Source organism: Crotalus tigris, unplaced genomic scaffold, assembly GCF_016545835.1.
Source record: "Crotalus tigris isolate CLP2741 ecotype Arizona unplaced genomic scaffold, ASM1654583v1 scf7180000024358.1859470, whole genome shotgun sequence".
NCBI classification, from domain to species: Eukaryota; Metazoa; Chordata; class Lepidosauria; order Squamata; family Viperidae; genus Crotalus; species Crotalus tigris.
Genome location: NW_024100527.1, coordinates 1,220,217 through 1,238,595, shown reverse-complemented (window position 1 = coordinate 1,238,595; position 18,379 = coordinate 1,220,217). Strand labels below are relative to the sequence as shown.

The 18,379-nt window shown below is 34.6% G+C and overlaps 1 protein-coding gene across 2 annotated transcripts in view; it reads left to right on the top strand.

The window, feature by feature from the left end:
* Positions 1-18,379, top strand: part of SLC44A5 (solute carrier family 44 member 5) — a 162,025-nt gene that overhangs the window by 91,030 nt on the left and 52,616 nt on the right. For both annotated transcript variants that reach the window (XM_039327194.1, XM_039327195.1), the window contains exon 2: positions 1,077-1,125. In XM_039327194.1, the coding sequence (XP_039183128.1) occupies positions 1,077-1,125 (49 nt within the window). The remainder of the gene's footprint in view (positions 1-1,076; positions 1,126-18,379) is intronic.

The following is an 18,379-nucleotide window of genomic DNA, read 5'->3' as shown; positions in this document are numbered from 1 at the left end:
CAAAAAATAAAGGGATTGCTTTGGCAAAAACAATATACTGTATCTTTCTTCTATTTGTCTTAATGTATTTTTGCCCCATAGAATTTCCCAGTGAACTCAACTCATACAAGTAGATACGCAAATACTTTTCTCTTAAACTATACAGATTTGAAACTGTAGAAAGTGTTCATGCTCTTGCATTCTCATGCCATACAACAATTTTATACGATGATTCATTGAAAATACCATGGGCTTTGTTAACACTGTATTATTGGTTTGACATTGACTTTTTAAAAGTTTTTTTGAGCATTTTTCAAACAACTAGAAACAGCCAAGGTAAAAAAGTAGGTGGGATCAGGATAATAGGAACATTAGATTTATTTTGAATAAAAATGTGAATGTAAGGTGATTTAATAAATTTAATTTATTACATAAAACTAATAAAGATACTCCCCATGCATTTAATAACTTAATCCACAGCAATTAATTTGAATGGCAACTTTTCAAGGACTTTTGGCGAATGAAAGCAGTTGGGCAGCTAAGCAGTATCAATGTCCATCACCAAATATATCAGGAGCTACGGGAATTAAACTAGAAGATTTCTGTTTAGTAATAAGTAGTATGAGTTCTACAGCAGGATAGCACTTTATGTAGAAATTACGGATGTTTTTGTTGTTTGTTCTAGGTTTCAAGTGACCCTCAATTTCAGTTTCTTGACTTGGTTCCTAGTTCTGAATTCCAGGTTCAGTTTTTAGTTCTGTTTTCAGCTATTAGGAGTTTTCTCAAAATATTTCACTTAGACCAGTGGTTCTCAACCTTTCTAATGCCGTGACCCCATAATACAGTTCTCCATGTTGTGGTGACCCCCAAGTGGGTGTGGCCACCAATAAGAGGGAGTAGGACAGCTAGGGAAAAGGGGAAAAAATGGCGGAGAGCATAGTTTGGCGACCCCCGTGAAATGGTCATTCGACCCCAAATGGGGTCCCGACCCACAGGTTGAGAACCACTGATTTAGACCAAGTAGCAACATATGATTCCTGATTTTTTTTTGTTATGTTTGCTATGACCTATTTTATAATCTTTTATTTTAAATGCAGGTGAACCCAGAAAATTTGATCCAAAATTCAGCGGACCTATTCACAACAGGTAAATATTTTATTTTGATATATCACATTGTGTTTTTTGTGTATGAATACATAAGAGTATATATGCACTAAATTGATTGAGAAGGAAAACATTTTTTCTAAGAGGAATTCTTAGGAGAACTCATTTTCGTCTCTCACCAAGGGAAGAAAAACATACTTAAGAGAATCAGGAACCATTATATTCCCCCTTCCCTCCAGTACTCTTAAAAGTAATATTTCTATTAAGACACGCTTACCCTCAGCTTTTACTGTGTGAAATTTGGAAAATATTCTTGCCCCTGTAGCACAGCCTTAAGATATGTTCATTACAACTATCTCCCAGATGAGAAGATTTTGAAAAACTGTAACTGAAGCACAGAGAATTCTGTTAGCTATTGACACCAGAATTAAAACTATTGTAGTTATTGTTGATCTGTTTTCAACTAATTAGCTTACTCATGATAGACTAGGATTCTGTGATTAATTTCTGCCCTGGTATTTATTGGATTGCTTTGTTAACATCATCAGCTATTTTCCTCTTTTCTGGTACAATCGAAGGAAACCTATGAACTTACCAATTTCATATCTGAACCTTCTCAAATGAATGCCATTTTGAATTTCTGATATATTACTTTGTACTTCTAAATAAAGCCTAACATTTATTCTCTTATCAGAATTAATTGCTGCAGCTCTCCAGTCCTACTCTCTTAAAAAGCCAGTTCAGGCATACAACAGAGAAATAAAAATACTTCTCTTACCTCTTTGTAATTTCTTGACCCTTCTTTAGGAAATCTTAAACTTTAAAGCCATCAATATAGTCTACCTGTACCCTTTGCTGTTTTTAAAATTATTTATACTAATTATTGGTCCCTATAATTTTTAGCAGAAGACCTGTTGTACCCATTTTATGCATGTTAATAAGACTTGTAATTTTTCAATGGAATTTTAATAGTGCTAGCATTCCATTGGGCTTGTACCCTTTCTGATTTATAAATAAGCTTCTGTTGTTGCTGCAAGACCTTTGGCACTTTTGTCTTTCCTTTTAAGCATTCTTTTTTTTTTAACCAAATTTCAGACTCTTTGATCCAGAATAGGCAACTTGTTTAGGCTAGTGGACACACCTGAAACTTTAAGAGCCCATCAAAGGCACTCTCAAATGAGCCTTGGTGGCACAGTGGTTAGAATGCAGTATTGCAGACTAACCCTGCTGACTGTCAGCAGTTCAATTCTGACTGGCTCAAGGCTGACTCAGCCTTCCATCCTTCTGAGGTTGGTAAAATGAGGACCCAGATTGTTGGGGGCGATATGCTGACTCTGTAAACTGCTTAGAGTAAAGCAGGGGTCCCCAACCCCCAAGCCGTGGCCCACTACTGGACCGTGGCTTATTCAAAACTGGCCCATTGCCTGTTCGGAACTAGGCAGCTCAAGAGGCGACCTTGTGCACACATGTGCATGCACAGCTCGAGTCACATGAGTGGTGGGTCTGTGTACAGATGCATGCATGTGCAGCTCTGCTTGCAGTTGAGATGCACATGCATGTGCCTTACCCCGCCCAGCTGGACTGCCAAACCACAAAGGTTGTGGACCGCTGCTATAAATAACAATAGCATTTAGACTTGTATACTGCTTCATAGTGCTGCTGTAAAGCACTATGAAGCAGTATATAAATCTAAATGCTATTGTTATGGTTCATTAACTTTCTGCCATTTAAAAGACAGTTATTCTGTGCCAGCCCTTTTAAGTTCCAGGAATGTCATTCTTCCAAACCAACTACTGACTTATTTCATTTTCTAAGAATGCTATAACTCCCATGTTAGCTCAGGCTGGATAATAGCTGAGGCTGGAGACATTTACTTTATTTGTAACATGCCTAATTCACATTTATGTATGATTTATTTGTTTGTTTTTATTGAAAGGTTCAAACCTATTCTAAACAAGTCAGTATATTGCATGTAACTCTTAGTTGGTGGAATGTAGGCAACAACATACTGTCTTCCAAAGTAGTGTGTAGATTGCAGATCCTCTTGTATGATTAGGATGAACATGCTTGAGACAAAACCTGGCTTTGATTGCGCTTATGACATATTTGACAAAATGTGCTCAAACTAACCACTACAGTCATTACATGTTAATAGATAATACTGCATGTGGCATGAGTATAATCCAGAGTGCTGAGTAGTAGTCTGTACCTTCACCTTATTAGAAAGTTTTATGTCAAAGCCTCAGTTGTCCAAAGCTATGATGTTAATAGCTTTGGGTCCATCTGATAATAAACACATAATAAACACATAATAAACTCGTGGAAGATTATGATTTGGAATGTAAGAAGAATAAATACTAAAGAGCAAAGAAAGAAAGAAAGAAAGAAAGAAAGAAAGAAAGAAAGAAAGAAAGAAAGAAAGAGAGAGAGAGACAGAAAGAGAGAGAGAGAAAGAAAGAAAGAAAGAAAGAAAGAAAGAAAGAAAGAAAGAAAGAAAGAAAAGAAAGAAGTTGTGTATCTGTGAAACTAAAAGAAAGGAGAATATATCTGAATGAAAGTAATTTGATATTGTGCAATGGACTCATTAAAACATGCAAAGAAATGAAGGTGTAGGTTTAATTATAAGTAAATGGGATAAAATGTATATCAGAAAGCATGGGTCAACTCTTTTGCGATAGGTGGATGTGCAAATAGAAATTGTGATATTGCAATCCTCTCAAAGGAATGATGATAATGGAAGAACAAAATAGTAGTTTTGGGGAAAATTTTGGAACAGTCAATGAATACTATCCAAAAGGGGAAAAAATCAGTTAGGTGACATGAATAGGAACAAGATAAGACAGTATAGAAAAAGTGACTTTGCTATTTGGAGACTCAAGAATAAATTAGAATAGTGATAGTTTGGTGAAGATTTGCTTTGAAAAAGTTGGTTCCAAATATGTTGATTAAGCATTTGTTTACTCATATGTTTGTGTGGCAAAGAAATAAATATAAGTATAAAAGCATGATTAACAAATTGCTTTTGATGAACAATTGGCAGAATTAGTGTAGGACACAAGGATGGTGAGAATTCCGAATGTTCGTCAAACTACTTTTTTGATTATGTCAGGAGTAGATCGGGGGGAGGGGGGGAGAGAAGTGGGCATGAAGCAAAAAAGGGAAAGAAATAAAAAATATGGGTCATATAAGAAATAATATTAGAAGATAGATTACTCTATCAAAAAAATGAATAGAGAGTGGACATAAGGAATGTGTTAGAATGAAAAGAATTATATTACAGAGCATTACACAAATGTGTGGATTTACAATAATGAGAAGTAGGAAAAGGGATGCTTAGTGGAACATGAACTGGATGAGAATAAAAAAATATAGGGGAATGATCACTACAAACTTGAAGATAGGATAAAAATACTATTATATATGTACACAGAGTAATACATAGTCATAAACAACAAGGGACAGTTAAGATTAAGAAAGAGGAAAAATGCTGAAAGATTTCGATAAAGGTGGATGAAGAGAGGTAAGCAATGAGCCTTCAGTAGAGTGATAGGAATTAAAAATAAAAGTGATGAAAACAAAGTGAGGTGAGAAAATGCTAACAGGAATATTGTGGACGCCTGTATTGGAGTAACAGAAATATGTTAGAAGAATGGGAATTAAAGTAAAAGTAGGCGAACAGAAAATAATGAATGTGAAAATGTTTTAAAAGTTAAAAGTTGCAGGTTTAAAGAGTTTGAATGGGAAAAATATTAAAATATAGATGTGGTATGCTTGGGGAACGACTGTGCAACTTCTTTAATATGTGAAAACTACACCTATCCCTGAAGAATAGAAGAATGCGGTTATTATTTTCATACATAAAGGAAAGGTGGGAAGCATAAATGAAGAGTACAAAAACAACATTTCAGAAGTACAGGATGGTTTTGTGCCAGCATGCCGAGGTCAAATTTTTGCTTTTCAGCAAGCCATTAAGAAATGTGTGAATACAACAAAGGAATTTTATTACATGTTTGTTGATTTAGCAAACGCATACGATAAGCCTGAATTATGCAACGTTTTACATAAACAAGGACTTGAAAGCTACTTGCTGAATGTGGGAGGGATGTAATGAAGAAAAACATGAGTGAGAATAAATAGAATTTTTAATAAGTGCTTCAATATTGAGGAGGAAGTAAGACAATGATGTGCAATGAACCCTTGAGTACTTAATAAATGTATGGATAAAAGTGACAAGGAAGGCTTTGTTAATCTGTGATGTTGCAGATGTTTCATTTGGAGACATGAATATATATGTAGTTTTGTAAACAGATAATTCTGTATTGTTTGTTCAGAATCTGAATGATTTGCAGTAAATTTTAGATATATTGTATTGTGTTTGTGTTGTAATTTGAGCCTCATTCATTTTTTCTGTTTGACCAAACCATCTCAGTATATTTTTTCATTACATACAGTGCATTCAGAAAGTATTCAGACCCCCTTCACTTTTGTCAATTTTGTTATCCTGCAGCCTGATTCTACAGTTTTTAAGAAGAGACTGGACAGCCATTTGTCCGAAATGGTGTAGGGTTTCTTGCCTGAGCAGGGGGTTGGACTAGATGACCTCCAAGGTCCCTTCCAACTTTACTACTATTACTATTACAGTTGTTGAAATTCATTTTTTTTCTCCTTAATCTACACTCACTACCCCATAATGACAAAGGATCAGGAAAAAAAAAAAAGAATTAGCGTATCCCCTTAAATTGAACCGGAATGATTAGTTTTTCTATGGAAACAAGGTGATACCATATAGGTTAGCCTTATTTATCAGAATAATCATACTAATGTGAAATGATCATTATTCATGGTACATACTTCATTAGTGATATTAGCACATCAAAATCATAATCCAGCATATAAGAAATCTTAGAATACATTCTATTATCATTTATTGTCCAACAAGCATGAAATTCTGCAAAGGAGAAATAGTAAAATTAGCTGCTAAGCAATCCATCTGATTTTATTTTAGCAATAATGATATTTAATATGCTTGGAGAGTTTAAGGGGTTTGATGCTGGAAAGGAAGAGAAGTATTAAAAGCTCTGCACTTTATCTTCCATTTTGACTTGAGGCAGAATTTCTATTAAGTTTAATGGGAGTTGAAGATGTTTGGTATCTTTTAGAGACCACATGCTTTGTAGCAGTTTACTAGTGGTGTAGCAAAATTAACATCTGATTTTATCCCCTTGCTTTACACTATGACACCTTAATATACATATATTGTTACCATGACAATAATTGCAGATACTGCAGATATTTTTATTTTGCAGCTTTTACAACCACAGCATATTCTTGGAGGCAGGTGCTACCTAACGACTGTATCATCTAAGTTCAGTATAATTTATAATGCTCTAGGAAGAAATGCAATATGGGAAACTAGCATTTATTTTCTGGGGGAAAAAATTCTTCTTCTTCCTGCTCTGCAATGAGTACATAATTCAAAACCTCTTCTTTTCTTGTAGTTCTTCTTTATTAAGCAGAAAGCATTTATTGTTAGTGTATACGTTGGACCTGATTTTATTATGTGACAGAGTGCACCACCATGCCAGACCTTAGTCAGCATTTTTAACTTTTTATGACAAAGTACTCTGTTTTGTTCAATACATAAGCACGTGTATATTTAGTTGGTCGTCCTTATCCACACCTTCTGTAGAAAAAGCGGTTATTGTCGGCGCAAGCAGGGCATCAGATATTTTCTTTTTATAGCCTTTAGCTTAACTTTAAGAAGTAAGCGCACAAATGATCCTAAGTGTATAGTTAAAGGTCTGTGTCTAGAGGCACAAGAAAGCAACATCCTGTATTAGAATAAACTAAACACTGAAAAGTACCTTCAAATTTATAGTAGACAACTGTACTTAGTTTGATGGCCCAGTTACACAATTCTTTCTGGATACAAGTGGATGATAAGGGGACTCTTGTTGCCCATGCTATTCATCTGGACTTTCGTCAGTCATCCAAACTGACTATTAACTCAAGTTCTAGTATGCATATATAGTCTTGAATGAATTGCTCCCACTTTATATCTGTTTTGAACTATATGAGTCAATGCACATTAGATTTCCATGCCCCCTCGAGAACATTGTTTTATGGATATTAAGCTGTTTCAGACGGTAGAGGCATTTGTCCTGAAATGGATATTCTAAATGTGCATTTGTTAGAACTTGCCCAGAGCACTCTGTTAATTTTTTGTTAAGTTGTTTCAATGGCATGTCATCTTTTATATCAGAGATTATTCAGTATCAAATCAGATCCAGCATCTATAATAATAATATTTAATGAGGAAGTTGTTTAAAATTAATACAATTATTTCTTTTGATTTTTTTTATCAACTATATCAAAACTATAGGCAGAATAAATGAACTTTTAAATAACTATGAACCTCATCATGTCCCATCAAATATGCTTTGTACTACTTTTGTCAATCAGAGTTAAATAGATGCAGAACAATTGTAATCATAGCAGTTTGATTATATTGACTTATATTGTCTTGCATCATTTATTCTATATTTAAGTGTTTTTTAAAAATCTTAATGTAAATGCAATTATGTTCATAAACTGCTTTCAGAAGCAGAGGCTAGGGACACTTTAAGCAAATTAATAAATTATTGTGTATATGGTAAGTAACATTATTAAAACAAGCTGCCCCAATAAGACTTATTCAAAATCATGAAATATATTACAATATATATTATTGAGAATATATTATTACAAAGGGTTTTTTTGTTATCTAATGGGGAAAAAGAAGAATGAATTTGCTATCAATTGATTATTCATCTTTACTTTGATCTATAGCAAACTGGCAAGGAAAGAAAAACGATAATACTAAAGTTCAAAGCAAATCTTAAAGATACATAGTTTACTTTATAACCTATTACCTTTATGGATGATGTTCTGAAAATAGATCTGAACATTTAGCAAAGATTTTAATTAATATGATAGCACTATAAACAAGTGCTATGTTGATGTAGCTGTTTCTTTTACAGGCTTCTTACATATCCAGGAAAGCCTAATAGTAAAATGGACATGGATGTTTTCTTTGACCATTACATTTTAAAATGTCCACAATAATTATGCTACTCAGTTATTTAAATTTATTATCTATATCTATTGCAAAAATATGCCAGAATTGACCCATGGAAATAAGTTTAGGATTTTTAATTTGGATAGCGTTTTGTTTTTAATCTCTCAGTGAAATCTTTTTAAAGGATGAAACTTGATAATGTTTTAATTTTCTGAAAAGCTGCAGACTCTCAAATCTTTGCCATGGTTCAACAGAGCAGGTTTTTAGTGTACAAGAATAACTGAGGTTGGGAAAAAGCAGGGGAAAGATATTACCCCCATCTTAATTTTTAGGACAAAAGGCTATTCTAATAGTGACAGGAGCTTATTGGAGTACCGTAAATCCTTAGCCGTTTTGAATATTCACCTTTTTAGTATCTTGTTTCTATATCTCTTCTTTGAATTTTTCTTCTGGAGGCAGTACTTCTGTGCAGTCAGAGATAAAACAGGGATCAGGACTATGCAATTCTGTCTGTATTATTGCAATAGTTTATATTATAGCAATAATATTTTTAAAGTCAGAAGTCAATTGTCCACCATACTCAGATAAAAATAATAAAAAGGAACAAGATGAAATTATTTGATCACTATAATAGACAACATAAACTATCCATATCTAGATAGCATATGTATCTTCCAAATTAATGGTGATGGAACTAGACTAATAAACCCTTGCATCCATGGCAATTGACCAGATCCTTTTATTGATTTCTTGGACACATCAGTTCATAGAAAGAATGCATTTTGGCCATCTGTATGAACAGAAGCATAAAGCTAGACAGAAGACCTAATGAAATGGACAAACACATGAGGGATATCCTTATGCCTCTCTTCTAAAACCATAAGTAGCAACTCACTGAGTCTAACCAAGAAGAATATCCTTCTATCTATCCTACCAAGTCAGATAAGGATGGACAAGCTATTACTTTCCCCCCCCCCCTCTAAATTTTGCTCTCTGATGGGACTTCAGGTTTGCCACTGCGGCATCTACGGATGCAGGAAAACGAGCTCCGTCTTCTGCACCCAATTCATCCCGCTGGCGGACCCTGGAAAGGTTGAAAGTCGCCTTGTAGAGAAAATGAGCAAGGAGGGGACCCTCACTTGATTGTGGGAGAGCAGCAATTCTTCCGCTTGATCCAGGGCAGCTCTCCAAACCGGCAGGGGAAAGACTAGCCATAGCAATATGGCCCATCACTAAGCTGCTGACAGCTGAAGTCAAAATTACTACCAAGCACCTTTAAAGCAACGCAGATGAAACTGAGTGAGATCTGAACTTCTCTTTAAGACTTTAAAAATCTTTTCCTATAAAAGCTGCCCAAAGTACTTTTCCCCCTGTGAGGAGAGAGGGAAGGGAATTTCTACCCCACCCTCTAAAAACAGCAGCAACTAACTATCCAGGGAAAACAGAGCAACTATAAGAACAATTTTAACCTAATTGGATGCACTTTTGATACTTGGGGGCTAAAAGTTTTCCTATTCTTACTGGAGACGTTTGTGTTTATCTAAAACAAACAAACAAACAAAAAAAGAAATAAACCTTGAAAAACTATCATTAAAACTTTGGATTTAAAAAGCTTTAAATGGCATCAGTGACATCTTGTGGTGAAGTATGGTATTACAACTTGTTATTGCCTAAAAGAGATTTGGCTTGAAGCCCAGATTCTAGAAAAAATTTCCTTGACCTTGACAGATACCACCTGTGAAAAACTCAGCTGTAAAGAAGAAACTTTTGGGTGGCATATCTGGCCTCTTTGAACTATGAATGTAAACCTTTACTGATTTTCAGAGTTATATGTCGGGAATCGCTTTCTTATTTCTTTACATGAGAAGCATCTGTTACTACATGAGATGATGGAATACTTTGGACTATAAATTCTTACTTGGTAAACAATCTCCACTATAAAGACTTCCTTTAATAGGTGAAACAGATGTCCCATATCCAGTTATAAAAAATGAAAAACTATTTTTGACGTTTGATTTTAAAGTCTTTAACTTAACACATTATCAAGAGAATATGGATGAAGATCAGGAAAAATCCTTTCTATATTGAAATCAATACACAAAACCATTCTTTCAGCTTGTGACATGATAAGATCCAACATAAAGGAACAAGATGCCAGCTTAGATATACAAATCCAGACCTTGACTACAACGAAAGAAATAACAATGCAGAAAATAACAGGAGAAGTGGAACCACTAAACACTAAGACAGAGGACCCAATTGACCAAGAGATCCAGTCAATGGAAAAATCAGAAAAGGGAGTTTACATAAATCAGAAGAAATTTGAGGAAAAAGAAGAAGAACAGATTGAATGGAAGATAAACCGATCAGGACAATTGTGGGAAATTGCAATAATAGGGAAGTGATAATGAAGGCAAATAGGCTAGTTCTTCCAAAAAAACTGTAATCAAATGGTCTTTCTTATTTCAAATAGTACATATAATAATAGAGGGAGAACTGTTTGATGATTCTGACATAGAAGGTCAGTTGGCAAAGGAAGAAAGCCAGAGTAAGGCTGAACAAAACTAGGGTCTTGATTTATTAGGGGGGATTTCATATGATTGATTAGAGGGTTGAATGTGGTGGAAAATAGATAATTTTTAGAAAATGAAGTAACATTATAATTGAATAGGTAAGATGTGTAATAAGACTAACAGACCTTTCGTTTAATATGGTGGAAAATAGATAACTTTTAAAAAACAGACCAAGATTATATGCAAATAGATATTAGATTTAAAATATTAGATTTTGTTATGAAAAGGGAAAAAGGAAGAAGTTGAGATAATGGAAACTTTGGTTTCCTAAAGTGCCTAAAGCTTGGCAATTATAAATACCAATTGTTAATTTGAATACTGATGGAAAATTAAAGCTTCAGAAAAAAGTAATAACAGGACATTGATTGTATATAAGAATTGAATGTAAACATAATTAAGATACATATAACCTAAAAATTATTGATAAATGTAACAAAGATGGTTTTACTTAGTTGATAATAATAAGAACTATACTAGCCTTCCCTTAATATGAGATATTAAGGGAAAAAGATAAGAAATATCTGATGTTGTAACTTGAGATTTGTACTAAAGATTTATGTATGTTATTGAATTATTGATTAACCCAGTCACCACGTTGCTTTTTAAATGTTTAATTATAAAATTCAAAAACTAATAAAACATTATAAAAATTTTTTCCCTTTGATGGGAGCTAGGAAGCGCAATTTTTTTATGGCAGCTCCTGTCCTATGTGGAAAATTGAAGTTCAGAGATCTCTACCTTACTAGCCCTCAGTAAAGTTTTGAAGAACTGGCTTTTCCCTAAGTGCTAGGATACGTTTAGGTGACTGTGCTTCAGAAGCTTGACATAGTGCTAGGTTTTTGTTGTTTTTAAGGTTTTCAATATATTTAGTTTTATAGTTTTAATATAGCTATTATGCCATTTAAACTTTTCATTGGAAGCCACCCAAAGTTGGTCATAAGATGAACAGCTATCTAAATCTAAATAAATCCTGTGCAGGATGAAGATGTTCGGATGGCTGGGATAAAAGTTTTCTGAAAAAGCTCCTTTTCAATAATGGTTTAGAAAAAATTTCTCTGCCAGCTTTGGAGATAATTCAAAATTTATTTTTTTGACAAGGCTTGAGTTACAGAGTTGATATCAAAACTGAAATAGGAGCGCTAGGACATCTCCTTGCTTAACTCTTTTTCATGGGTATTGAAGCAGAAAGATTTCTGAAGATGAAACATATGTCCTGCATGAAAGCTTTTTCCTGTAGAATCATAATTATGTAAACTGACAAGCTATAGTAGAGACCGACCATTTCACCCATAACTCCTGTCAAGAAATAATAAAAAAAAATCTTTAAATCAATAAAGGCACAGACTACTTTTCAGCCAAATGATGCAGGACAATACAATGGTCAAACATTGACTATTCTGCCTTAAATTCTGCTTCTTCCTCTGTAAACACTTTTATCTTGACAACCAATCAGTTCATTTCCCATGCTGATACCTGGCGGCATATAATTTGCTGATAGTACTTAGGAAAACTGATAGACCAACAGTTTGACAGATCAGCCATTTCTTTTTGTTGTAACTAACAAGTGTTAATAGAATGAATCCATTCCTTGGGCATTTACAACCACAGTTGATCCTAAAATCTCCATTGCTAAGCAACACAGTTGTTAACAATCATTTGTTTAGTGACCATTGAAAAAAAGTGACTGGCTGTTTTGCACATAAATATGAATCAATTGACCAGCATCTGAATTTTGATCACAAAACCATGAGAATGCTGCAGTGGTCATAAGTGTGAAAAACAGTCTGAAGTCACTGTTTTCAGTGCCATTGTAACTTTGAATGGTCACTAAATGAATTGTGGTAAGTCAAAGACTTATTGAAGCATTAACCAGGTTTTCTCCATGTAGCATTTTTTAAATCAGTGAAGATTGTCCAGGTGCAGTCATGAGAATGAGAATCCTATGGCCTTTCAGATGTTGAACAACAGAACAAGCCAACTATCATCGTTGACTATATTACTGAACTGCAACAAAAGAAACCCACTTATATTAGCCAGAGTCATCCATCATAAGCTTGTTATTGTACTTTTTCATCATTATTTTCTATTTGTGAACATCAAGCATCTTAAAATAAGCTTGTACTGTAAGGTGATATCAATATTTTTAAAATCATAATTGGTTGGCAAAAGAGATCACTTTTAAGTTAATCCATCACAGGATATCAATTTTTTAGTCAGAGAAAAGCCAAATGATTCAGTAATTTTCTTCTTTTTCCCACCTGGAATGTTGAAGCGGATTTTTCCTGAGATTGTAGCAAGGCTTCTGCTTTTCTTAATTATATTTCTTGATCTGTTGGGCTGTAATAAGACCTCTCATTTCACAAGTTAAGAAACAATCATTTTCTTCCCTGCTTTCATACTTAAGCTTTGTAAAATAAGCTCAGCCTTACTTATTGGCCCTTGTGTTTCCAATAGATAACACAAATGGGAAGAGCATGCACATGGGAAAACAGATTAAGCTACTGCTTTCCAATTAATTTAGATAACTCTTGGTATGACTATTACATATTTAACATGCCATTTTAATGTTTTAGTAGCTTACTAATAACTTATGGAAAAGAAAGCATAATAGGTTAAAGTGGAAACATTGGTTAGGAATGAGTTTTTTCATTGCTACTGCTGCTATTATTTTGATTATAATACTTGCTGGACAAAGAAGTCTTTTATAATATTATAATATTTTCTTTCTGATTCACAAAGGTCAGAAAATCTGATTACCAACTCTTCAGTTGTCATTTCTTATTCCCTGCTGGAGATTGTGATTCCATGGCCAACACAAATATCTCCTACATTTGCAGCAAATTGAAAAATATACAATATACTTTTGCACTGCAGTTTGACTGTCTCAGAAACCTCATTGTAGCATGATTTGGCTAATGAGAAAAACCTATTTAGCCCTTGGTCCTTCTGTGCATCTCTCTCTCTCTGTGTGTGTGTGTGTGTGTGTGTGTGTGTGTGTGTGTGTGTGTGTGTTGAGTGTAAAACAACTCAAAGCAGTGAACATACAGACAATTCTCAACTTATGATAACATTTAGCCCAAAATTTCTATTGCTAAGCAAGACAGTTAAGTGAGTTTTGCCCCATTTTATGACCTTTCTTGCCACTGTTGTTAAGTGAATCACTGCAGTTAAGGCAGGAACATGGTTGTTAAGTGAATCTGGCTTCCGCATTGACTTTGCTTATCAGAAGGTTGCAAAAAGGTGATCTCATGACCCTGGGACATTTCAGCCATCATAAATATGTAGCCGTTGTCAAGCGTCCAAATTCTGATCATGTGACACAGGGATGTTGCAATGGTTGTATGAAAAAATGGTCATTAGTCACTTTTTTTCTGTCCCATTGTAACTTTGAACAGTCACTAAGCAAATGATTGTAAGTTGAGAACTACCTGTATGTATGTATGTATGTATGTATGTGTCAGTGTTCTTTTGTTTATAAGGGCTGTGTGGGTGTGTTGAATGAGGATCTGTGACTCAACCAACCTCCCCATCACAAGACCCATTGATAACTCTCACACCTGACCCATCACAAGACCCATCACAGATCCTCACTTGACACACCCATACCTGAAGCCCTTATAAATAGAAGAGCACTGACACTGAATCCCCTTATATATATATATATATATTGAATGTTTAAATAGAAAGGTTGCTTTCTATTTCAAAAAGGTGGGGGTTTTCACCTGTGTTACTAGCAGCTCCCATTTCAGTCTCTAGCTCAGCAAAAGTAAAAACAAAGTTTGGAAATTTGAAAGCCAAAGTTACAGCCAACCTCATAGTAAGAGTCATCTAATAGTGAGTCAAGCCATTAGTAAACATAATTCCATGTTATCTATCTGTACTGGTAATCCTTCTTTAATGACTGTTTGCAGTTAGGGCATTGATGAAAAAGTAACTTTGTAGCTAATCCTCATATTTATGATCTTCTCAAGCCTAAAGCAAAGAAAAGCTGAAGTAAGGTCATAAGCACGGCTGCAGATTTACTTAGTGACCACCTAATTTAATGATTCAGTTGCTGTTTCCAATTATGGGTATTAAACAAGGATTACCTGCATTAAGTCCTGGTTTTTCTGGATTTTAGAAAGGCAGTTTTCTTAACCTGAACAGGATATATACAGATTACAGTAGAGACCTTCAGCAAGCAATTCATATGTTCTTCCAGTACTTATTTAACTTGCAATTAATCATCATCAACTATAACAATGCAGTTAGCTTGTATCAATCACAAAAACAGCTCTAGGTGGCTTACATATTAGTGTTATAAATGAACACAATAACAAAATTAAACAATCTATTTTATCGTGCATAGAGTGAAGAACAGGAGACAATAACAATGATAAAACATACATTCAAACCAAAAAAAGAATTGAATCACAAACTACCCTGCCCCAAGGTCTGATGGAAGGAACTGGGTTTTTAAAGATTCACAAAAAGCACAACAGAGTTGGAATCATACAAATTCCTGGGAGAATGTTGTTTCTTGGTTATGGCAGTCCCTCCTCTTGTAGTGTTCCTAATACTGCTTGCTCTGCATTGCCTTCTCAAAATCAGCAGTTAAGGAAGAAATAACCTTTGTTAAATATTGTGCTTTTATACCTTGCAATTTTAAATAAACCCATACACTGTCTGAACCAGATTAAAATAAAAATAGCACAATTCAGTTATTCTGCAGGCATCAAATAATTTAAGAGCAGCTGCTCAATGCATTTGATATTAATTCATGGATTTGGTGGTTTTAGTGACTGAAAGTGATGGGATCAAGAGTGTGAACTCCTAAGGATAATCTTTTCCAGCTAGATAAAAAAGGGAGAAATAAAGCTAAAGTAATCCTTAATGAGTATAAGAAAAGTTGGAGACATTTAATCAGTGGTGGGATTTAGCCAGTTCGCACCAATTTGGTAGAACTGGTAGCTATTTTTTTTTTTTTTTTGATGCCCAGGTCCAGAATGGACCTCCGAAAGCAGATCCAGACAGAGAACCAGTTGTTCACATATTTGAATCCCACCACTAGTTTAAGTAATACCATTCATTATCACTTGCAGTTTTTCCAGACTGGATTGTGGCCCCAGCATGTGAACTCATAAGAAACACAGACTTTTCTACCCTAACAGTGTCAGGGATCCTCATTCATCCTGCATTTGATGGCTAGTTTAATGAACTATGCAATCAAATCTTAGATCGTTAAATGTGCCTAATTTTTCACATCAGACCAGTAGTGGAGAGAGTATGGAAATGGAAGTATTATAACAATAGTACTGTATGTGATTCTCTGATGACCCTAACTCATAAAAAATCAATTCAAGACATTCTAACGGAAGGCTTTGTACTTCTTTCCATCTCTCCACACTGACATATTCTGTAATTGCAGTGAACATTTTTCATTGCCTTTGATTTCACAATTTCCCTAAAAGCCTCCCCTTTGTCCTTTCTTTTAATTGTTTCTTGTCTTTCATATTTCTCACGAGGCTGCCTCACTTTACCTCGGTGGTCAAATGGCTTTGTATGCATCTCTCCAAGGACATTCCTGTTTGGAAGGTTTTTTATTTTTATTTGTTAAAGCTTCAACTTGAAAGACACATCCCAAGATTCTTAGCATGCTTTACAAGTAGTTGTTATGTTTGCAGTTCGTGAAATCATCTTTTATTCTCTTGTATAATGTTAATGTATCTTGGGTGTTGATACTGAGAATGTCAATAGTAAGCGTAGGATGAAAATTAAAAAGTTTACATCCTTAAAATAAAATAGATCTTATACAAATATGTTTACTTTTTCATTCCTTTTCCTAATTAATTCTACTGCAGTGCAGTGGAATGGGATCTTATATGATCGCTCATAATGCTGAAATACGCATTTTTCCCATTTTGTTGTTGCAACCCACTGCTTATTCACAGTGCACTAACCATTATAAATCCTTTGGAACCTTTATCGTACTTTATCTACATCACACTTGTATCTCTTAAGTCCATCCTGTCAGGTTATTTAACATCCAATCATTTACATCTGTAACCAGTGTAATGACAACCTATTGTTCATAATCAGGTTGGATATCGGGAACCCATATTTCTTCCAGTTTGGCCCTTGCAGTTCAGAAAAAGCAGGTCAAAGTAGGCTGAAGTTTAAGCTGAGCAAGATGATGATATTGTTTGATTTTAAGACTATTATCGTTCAGATGTTAACTCTGAACAGGGACATCTATCTTTGAGGCTCATCCCAGCTACTGCAGAATGAACAGATGTAGGGTATGGTCAAGGGGACTTTTGTCCAACTTTGGGACAACAGTTGCAAGTTGAATTGTGGAAATCTGACAATGGAAATTTTGAGTTTTGGTGGCACAGTGGTTAGAATACAGTATTGAATCCTTTGCCAACTGCCAGCAGTTTGATTCTCACTGGCTTAAGGTTAACTAAGCCTTCCATCCTTCCAAGGTCAATAAAGTGAGGATGCAGATTGTTGGGGGGGGGCATATGCTGACTCTGTAAACAGCTTAGAGAGGGCTGTAAAGCACTGTGAAGTGGTATATAAGTCTAAGTGCTATAGCTAGTGCTATTTATCCCTATCACCATGTAAGTAAGATTCTCTAGATAGGGCTGTCTCTATCTCTATCTACAACTGTAAGCTGTATCAGCACACTTTTGGTAGGTGAGGACCTCCATTGCCAGGTAACACCAGTACTATGAGCCCTACATTGGTTTCCATTGGACTTCAGAGTACAATTAAAAGTACTGCATTTAACCAATAAAGTTCTTGGCTTGGCTCCAAAATATGGCTTGGCTCCAAAAAATCTCCAACACTGTCTCCTCCAACTGAAATTGAGTTGTCATGGGAGTTGTGCCAGTTGTCATAGGAGAAGAGACTAGATTTTACACTTTTTGGGGGTGTGAGTGAAGGTGTTGCTGAATATACAGTAAGACTTTTTCAGTGACAGCAAATCTTATAAAACAATCTCCTTCCTGAATTTAAACTAACATGAAGGCATTCCCAAAATTGATTAAGATAAAGTTATTTGGGAGAATGCATAAGGATTCATCAGATGGACACCATTTCTAATTTGTTAGTAATCAGTTATTGAGTTGATAGATAGATAGATAGATAGATAGATAGATAGATAGATAGATAGATAGATAGATAGATAGATAGATAATCACATTAAGTACTGGGAAGGCTTGGTGGTTATGGGAGTATACAAAAATAAGTGGAGTAAGAAAATAAATAAATGAATATGAATTATTTTATTGTCTTAATTGTTTTTTTTCCTTCCTTCCTTCCTTCCTTCCTTCCTTCCTTCCTTCCTTCCTAATTCAGTGCCCTAAACATTGCATCATTTTGTTTATAAATCCATTTTCTTAAATATGCTTCTGTATGATTTTAGAATAAACCAAGCCTTCTTTCTTACCGATTGTCTTGCAACAGTATTGAATTGGGTGGCTATGGAATTGAATAAATAAATAAAATAAATAACATGATTGGTTGTTTTCCTTGAAGCTCTAAAAATAAGCATATCCATGTGTTTAAACTAAATTATGATTCATGACAAGCTTGTAGATAGATTCTTTGTTTAAACCTAGCAGAAAACATATTTCTTTAAGCTACCAAAATGCATTTAATATATGCTATCATGCCATAACTA